General features: G+C 40.7%; 1 protein-coding gene across 1 annotated transcript; it reads left to right on the forward strand.

Moving 5' to 3' along the window:
• The first annotated feature begins 6423 nt into the window (after positions 1-6423).
• LOC126614370 (protein SEEDLING PLASTID DEVELOPMENT 1-like) lies at positions 6424-8230 on the forward strand. Its single transcript, XM_050282029.1, has 3 exons — positions 6424-6903; positions 6987-7109; positions 7221-8230. Exons 1-3 carry the CDS (start codon positions 6766-6768, stop codon positions 7524-7526), a joined length of 567 nt encoding a protein of 188 aa, XP_050137986.1. The 5' UTR covers positions 6424-6765; the 3' UTR covers positions 7527-8230.

Raw genomic sequence — 8230 nt, forward strand, 5'->3', positions numbered from 1 at the left:
TGTGAGGCTCGTGGCTTATGTTGCCTTGGTTGGCTCAGCTTGTGGCGTTGAAGGTGAGGGAGTCCTTTTTATAGAATAAAGGCTCGCTCCTCAATACATGAATGATGGGCTAGAGTTGATGCTCTCTAATGATGGTGAGGGAGTCATTTTTATAAAATAAGGGCTCGCTCCTTAATACATGAATAATGGGCTAAGTCCCCCGAGTATTTTTCTTGTGGCCCAGTTGAGGCCAAATATATGATGTATAGTGTAGTCCCCCAAGTCTTCGGTCAATAGAGTTTGTTGGCTGGAGACTTCAAATTGAATCCATGTATGGGCCAAAGTGGCGGTTGTTCGGAGGTAGTATTTGTATACCCTGCACTGAAGCTTTGTAGGTGAAGCTTTGAAGCTAGAGCTTCGTAAATGAAGCTTTTGAAGCTAAAGCTCTGTAAATGAAGCTTTTGAAGCTGATTGACATGAGTGATGCTCATGAATGTTGTCATGAGTGATGCTCATGAATGTTGTCATGAGTGATGCTCATGAATGTTGACATGAATGATGGTCATGAATGTTTATGTATGATTGTTATGAGTGATGCTCATGAATGTTTATGTATGATTGTTATGAGTAATGCTCATGAATGTTTATGTATGAATGACATGAGTAATGCTCATGTATAATTTGGAGTACTGGGCATACTTTTGATCACCTGGTTGGTGGCATGAATGGCTAGTTGCCAAATAATTTTGGAGTACTGGGCGTACTTTTGATCACCTGGTTGGTGGTAATAGCAGCGGGTTGCCGAATAATTGTGGAGTACTGGGCGTACTTTTGATGACTTGATTGGTGCTATTTTAGGCTTATGGGCTTTCGCTCTCCACACAACATTCCAGCCTATTTATTTTGGGCTTTGCCTTTTTTTTTTTTGGGTATTATTACCCTCTAATGGGGTTTATACAGATGTCTCCGAGAGATAAGAAAAATAAATTACATCATACATCTGTCAAAAAAGTAAATCACATCATTCTGGTGGCGTGTTTATTCCTTACTTTTGCTTTTGTTTTTCTGCTTTGCTTTTGCTTTTCCACCTCATTTCCAGACATCCCTTTGCTTTTCTCGTGATTTTATCAGAAAAATGGGTTTCTTCACAGTTGTGCTGGGGTGGGAGCTGAGCTGGTTAATGATTATCCCGTCACGTCACCCATCATCAGTGCCTGTCTTTTTTCTTTTTATCATTTTTTTATTACAGATGGCAGACATCATCATGGAGAATAATAGAAATATTGTAAGACAAACTTATCTTCTTTTCTGCGGGAGAGGGAACCATCACATGCATTTGCAGCAGCCACCACCATTTTCTTTGCTGCTTTTCTCAGTTTTGATGATGCATATCCTCCTCCCATTCAAATGATTCTCCTCGCTGGCCTCCATATGCATGCTCACCTCCCTCTTGTGCAGCTTCCCACCTTCAGTCATCTTGCACATAACCACTGTACATGATTTCCAATGTGGACCTGTCTGTGCATATTATTGAGCTCAACCACATCATGATCAATGATCCCCAAGCAGCCAACACCACAAGCTATAAGATACAGCAGAACAGGCGAGCCTAACCCTCCAGCTCCAACCACCAAAATCGATGACTTCAAGAGCTTTGACTGCCCTTAAACTACAAAAGAAGGAAGCAAAAAGTGGCGACTGTAGCGGTGAATCATTTGAGGCGACAAATCGTAACCATAGCCCGAATCAACAGACGGTATATGGGGAAGACAAGAGCTATTAGAAACGTTGTGGTTCGGTTTCTGAAGGGTAATCTCTCGGAGCTGAGCTTCGAGGGCCGATATTTGGCGTTCTATTTCGCTCTTACTAGCCTTCAAGTCTTCGAGTTGACGAAGAATCACAGAGGCCTTGCCACCCCGATCAGAATCCATGAAGTTGCAGTCGCAGAGAGCAAAAGCTGAGATGAGGAGGGAGCTTTAGAGGTTTGGAAGAAACGGTCGCTGCACGCGAGTGATAGCTTATTGCCCGAGTTCATAATCCAAGATTCTCCTCGTTCTAGCATAACCGGCCAGTCAAACAACTATGAGGCTTCTGTTATGTCTAGGCTTCAGATCCTTAAATCCCAGATTGACAACTCTTACATGCATTCAGAAGAGCAGCAACCGCCGGAAACTGATGGTTTTGGATATGCTGGTAAGGGAATCTTTTATTGTACAAAAAATAGTAAGGCCAGTAGCTACCAGATCTGACTCCTCCAAACGGAGTGGGCAGACTCAACGGCATTCCGGCGTTCACTAGCCGACATATCCCAAGGATGCCTTTCGTTGCCTACTGCCCCGACGACATTTTCGTCGGCCAACACCACGCCCTTCTCAATGGGCCTCGATTCATTCTCACTCTCCTCTAGCAGGTAATTGTCAGCAATGGCATCACCATCGTCCTTCCTCATTCGCCAGTCTCTGCATCTACCATAACGCATCCCGCGGCATCTCCGGCAACCTTTTTGGGTAAGACCATAATAGACATAGAAGAGGGCCATCTCTGGCTGGATCATAACCTGGTGGAAGGTATAGCGTTGCACAGCTCTCGGGTGTTGCCAAGATTGTGGGAGATGCCGAATCGGAACCTGTTGTCTTTGAAGGAAACAACGTCGAGATCCTTATCAAAGAACTAGGAGTGGACGGAGCCTTCGAACTCATTGAAGCGGAGATCCAAGTACTTGAGGGAAGGCAGAGATAGTACTACTTGAGGGAAGGTAGAGACAACACTACTTTGTGACTCAGTGAGTGACTCGACCACAAATTAGAGAGAGAGAAAATGAGGCCGGTGAGATCGAAATGGAGACGTGATGGAGTAAGGAGTGTGATAGAGAGATTGTGTCTCTGTGTGGGTTTTGCAGATCCACGACGGAGGTGAAAAATTAAGAGAGAACCGACATAGCTTTTTGTGTCGATTCCCACAAACGGCGTCAAATGTTGATGCACAAAATCAGTGAGGACTTTGGTACAACAGAAAGTGATAAGTTTGTGACCTTCGCTAGATTGCTTCGGTCACTAGTATGGATAAGTATGTAAATGGATAGAGATAAGGAAGCAAACATAAGATGTATGTGGTTCACCCAGATTGGCTACGTCCACGGAGTAAAGGAGTTCTCATTAATTGTGAAAGGTTTACACAAATACATAGGTTCAAGCTTTCCTTTAGTGAGTACTAGTAAATGATTTAGTACAAATGACATTAGGAAATATTATGAGAGAATGATCTCTATTTATAGAAGATAATTTCTAGTTTCATTCTGACATTGACACGTGTCGTGTTGTGATTAGCTTCTGATGTTGACACGTGTCGCGCTATGATTGGCTTCTAATGTCGACACGTGTCGTGCTGTGATTGGCCTCCTAGTTTGAGGGAAACTCTTCTGGGTCCTTGCCGGTATAACGTTGACCAATGCTCAGTAGTTTCGGGATTGGTCAAGTATGGTAGAAACATGGGGTAAGATGTCTCTACCTTGAAACAACCACTTAGAACAAGAAACTGGTACTAGACAAGGACAAATACTTGAAAAGTGAACCCATTGCACACAGTTTGCCATCATACTTGTGCTTCTGAGTTCTTAATGTAGGAAAAATGAAGGAAGACAATAAACCCCATTGGATAGTAACATAAGAATTCATATTCCAATCAACATGTTTTAAATTCTTCAATTGGTTCACCTCTGTTTCTTTTAGAAGAAATGACAAATTAAATAGCCGGGTAGCACTTGCTTCTCTCTTCTTTTGGATATACGGCAGAACTTTTTTCATTCTTAACACATAGGTTTTTGACTGACAAATCATAGTAGCAGCAACAACAACAACAAAAACAAAGCCTTTTCCCATTAAATGGGGTCGGCTATATGAATCCTAGAATGCCATTGCACTCGGTTTTGTGTCATGTCCTTCGCTAGATCCAAGTACTCTAAGTTTTTTCTTAGAGTCTCTTCCAAAGTTTTCCTAAGTCTTCATCTACCTCTTCAGCCCTGGACCTCTGTTCCGTAATCGCATCTTCTAACTGGAGCGTCAGTAGGCCTTTTTTGCACATGTCCAAACCACCGTAACCGATTTTCTCTCATCTTTCCTTCAATTTCGGCTACTCCTACTTTACCTCGGATATCCTTATTCCTAATCTTATCATTTCTTGTGTGCCCACACATCCAACGAAGCATCCTCATCTCTGCTACACCCATTTTATGTACGTGTTGATGTTTCACTGCCCAACATTATGTGCCATACAACATTGTCGGCCTTATTGTCGTCTTATAAAATTTTCCCTTAAGCTTTAGTGGCATACGACGGTCACACAACACGCCAGATGCACTCTTCCACTTCATCCATCCAGCTCGTATTCTATGGTTGAGGTCTCCACCTAATTCTCTGTTCTTTTGCAGGATAGATCTTAGGTAGCAAAAGTGCTCGCTCTTTGGTACTTTTTGATCTCCGATCCTTACCCTTAACTTATTTGGGCATCCATTTGCATTGAACTTGCACTCCATATATTCTGTCCTTGATCGGCTTAAGCGGAGACCTTTAGATTCCAACATTTCTTTCCAAAGGTTAAGCTTCACATTTACCCCTTCCTGAGTTTCATCTATAAAAACTATATCGTCTGCAAAAAACATACACCAAGGAATACGATCTTGAATATGCCCCGTTAACTCATCCATTACCAATGCAAAAAGGTAAGGACTTAAGGATGAGCCTTGATGTAACCCTACAGTTATGGGGAAGCTTTCGGTTTGTCCTTCATGAGTTCTTACGGCGTTATTTGCTCCATCATACAGATCATTTATAGTTTGGATATATGGTACTCGTACTTCTTTCTTCTCTAAAATCTTCCAAATCTATAAAGACCATGTGTAAATCCTTTTTTCTATCTCTATATCTTTCCATCAATCTTCGTAAGAGATAGATTACCTTCATGGTTGAGCGCCCTGGCATGAACCCGAATTGGTTGTTCGAAACATGTGTCTCTTGCCTCAATCTAAGCTCAATAAGTCTCTCTCAGAGCTTCATTGTATGACTCATTAGCTTAATACCCTTATAGTTCATGCAATTTTGTACATCGGCCTTATTCTTGTAGATAGGCACTAAAGTGCTCTTTCGCCACTCATTTGGCATCTTCTTCGTTTTCAAAATCCTATTGAAAAGGTCTGTGAGCCATGTTATATTTGTTTTTCCCAAGACTTTCCACACTTCGATCAGTATATCATCTGTGCCCATTGCTTTTCTATGCTTCATCTTTTTCAAAACTACAACCACTTCTTCCTTCCTGATTCGGCGGTAAAGGGAGTAGTTTTTACACTTTTCTAAGTTACTCAACTCCCCTAAAGATGTACTTCTTTCATGTCCTTCATTGAAAAGATTATGAAAATAACCTCTCCATTTGTCTTTGACTGCGTTCTCTGTAGCAAGAACCTTTCCATCCTCATCCTTGATGCACCTCACTTGGTTTAGGTCACTTTTCTTCTTTTCCATTGCTCTAGCTAGTTTATAGATATCCAACTCTCCTTCTTTGGTATCTAATCGCTTATACATATCGTCATAAGTTGCTAGCTTAGCTTATCTCATAGCTTTCTTCGCCTCCTGCTTCGCTATTCTATACCTTTCACCATTTTCATCGGTCATATCCTTGTATAAGGCTTTACAACATTTCTTTTTAGCCTTCACCTTTGTTTGTACCTCCTCATTCCACCAGCAAGATTCCTTTTGGTGTGGAGCAAAGCCCTTGGACTCTCCTAATACCTCTTTTGCTACTTTTCGATACAACTAGCCATGGAATCTCACCTCTAGCTAGCTTCCTCTTCTTTATCCCACACGCATTGGGTGATTACTTTCTCTTTGAAAATGACTTGTTTTTCTCTTTTTAGATTCCACCACCATCTAGTCCTTGGGCACTTCCAAGTCTTGTTTTTTTTTCTCTCTTTTTTGATATGTACATCCATCACCAACAAGTAATGTTGATTAGCCAAGCTCTCTCCTTGTATAACTTTGCAATCCTTACAAGTTATATGATCCCCATTTTCTCATTAGAAGAAAATCTATATGTGTTTTTGACGACCTACTCTTGTAGGTGATCACATGTTCTTCTCTCTTCTTAAAGAAGGTGTTGGCTAAGAAGAGATCATATGACATTGCAAAATCCAAGATGGCTTCCCCATCCTCGTTTCTCTCTCCAAAACCATGGCCACCATGAAAACCTCCATAGTTGCCTGTCTCCTTGCCCACGTGTCTATTTAAATCTCCTCCTATAAATATCTTCTCCGTCTGAGCAATTCTTTGCACCAAGTCTCCAAGATCTTCCCAAAATTTCTCATTCAAACTCGTATCCAACCCTAGTTGAGATGCGTACGCACTAATCACAGCAGCAGAGGAGAAAATTTTGAAATTATCTTTGAACTACTGCAAAGGCTAAGTGATCTGTGAATCATTGAGTAGCCTCTTATTTAATATGTTCCCTATAAACTATTCTTGCTATCTCATAGCTTTTCGATCACCATAAAATTATGTAAACTCTTGTGCTGATAATCGGGTTATCATGGTTGACTGAAATTGCAGTATTGTTCAGGCCAGTAGATTGACAGTGAACATAAATTAAAAGTAGAGGACGAGTGTTAATTTATGTTCACTGTCATCTACTGGCCTGAACAATACTGCAATTTCAGGCAATTTTCAAGTACAATACTTGCAATATGAGCAGTTAATGTAGATCCTAGAAGTCAGTGTGATACAAGTGATTAAACAGTTGAAGATGGATGAAGCTGCTCCCCAGTTAACAGATGATATCAACCGGGCAGATGCACTACTTGCCTTGCAATCGAAGCTCAAGAAGAATCCGCCGCTTCAAGCTGTTGCTAAATCTTATGAAGCGCCCGTTTATGTGACTAAGGTAATCAAAATTATACTTTCTTTGTTTTACCAGAAACTTTTCATTGATACGGTTCTACCATTGATTTCTCCTCCTTCTTCCAGTCAAACTCGTTGATGGAAATTAAAAAGGCAGTTCGAGCATTAATAAGTGCTCATAAAGATGGGCTAAGGGATTATGGATCAGTAGAGAATTTGAAGTCATCTGAGAAGATTGATGCTTTAGAGGTGATTTTGAATAATCAGTAGTAATCTCTGTGGAACATTAAGTCTAATCAAAGTCTAGTTCAATAATTTTGCATGCAATACGGTTCGATAAAATTGTTATCCATCTTACAGGAGGCAAGAATAGCCATTGAGCAGGTTGTAATTCCAAAAGGGGAACCAGTGGAACTTCTTCCGAGGCCATCCCACATTATGTCTGCTCAGATGGACCTTATTCGCAAGTACCAACTAGAAGCAGAAAGAATTAGTAAAGAACCGGATGTGTCTCCGTATCCTTCCTTTTCATACTACAGTGAGTCAGTGGCAGAAGAGAATCATGCTAGGCTTGCTAGCGAAAGAATCGATGCCAATGATGTACTTGATGACTTTCTTGATACCAACGGTAGCACGAATGGTTCACTCCCCATTGTGGACAGATGACTACTACTTCCTGAATTGGATGCTGTCACAGAGTATTGTTAGTCTTTTGTTGCTAAACCTCACGACGCTACCTACGAGGGGCGAGGGTCAGCAAATCTGTAACATTACATTGTGTTACCATGTTCATAAGAGAGAAACGTGAAGATAAGTTTGATTACAATTGATCTGGTATTTATGATTCCATTAAGCACTCTTAAACACAGAACAGCAGCTTAATTTCTTCTTATTATTTGCCCCTTACAAGTCTGCTTGTATTTGAAGGTTGTCTACACTCCTTTAAAATTAAATTCAACGAAGAATGAGGCAAAGAAGTTTGTGAGAGAAGCGAAGTTAGCAGCTTTTGATGATCTATACAAGCAATTAGATACTAAAGAAGGAGAGTTGGATATCTATAAACTCGCTAGAAAACGAGAAAGGAAGGCAAGAGACTTGAACCAAGTAAGGTAGGATGAGAATGGAAAATGTTATAATTACGGAGAACGTGGTTAAAGACAGGTGAGAGCTTATTTTCATAATCTTTTCAATGAAGGATATGAAAGGAGTACTTCTTTGGGTAAGTTGATAACTCAGAAGAATAGAAATTATACTTTTACTGCCAAATTAGGAAAGAGGAAGTGTGTTGAGCAGAAATTGTACACAATATGTAAACAAATAATTCACTCGACACAATTTCACCCTTGTTCATTCTTTTGAGGAGGGTTTTA

This window comes from Malus sylvestris, chromosome 3 (genome assembly GCF_916048215.2).
Source record: "Malus sylvestris chromosome 3, drMalSylv7.2, whole genome shotgun sequence".
In the NCBI taxonomy this organism is placed as follows: Eukaryota; Viridiplantae; Streptophyta; class Magnoliopsida; order Rosales; family Rosaceae; genus Malus; species Malus sylvestris.

What these genes read in the sequence shown, in the direction of transcription:
- LOC126614370 (XM_050282029.1), top strand. Translation starts at nt 6,766, where the DNA reads ATGGATGAAGCTGCTCCCCAGTTAACAGATGATATCAACCGGGCAGAT. An exon ending in CGCCCGTTTATGTGACTAAG is followed by an intron (nt 6,904 to 6,986) that starts GTAATCAAAATT and finishes TCCTTCTTCCAG; the next exon opens with TCAAACTCGTTGATGGAAAT. An exon ending in AGAAGATTGATGCTTTAGAG is followed by an intron (nt 7,110 to 7,220) that starts GTGATTTTGAAT and finishes TCCATCTTACAG; the next exon opens with GAGGCAAGAATAGCCATTGA.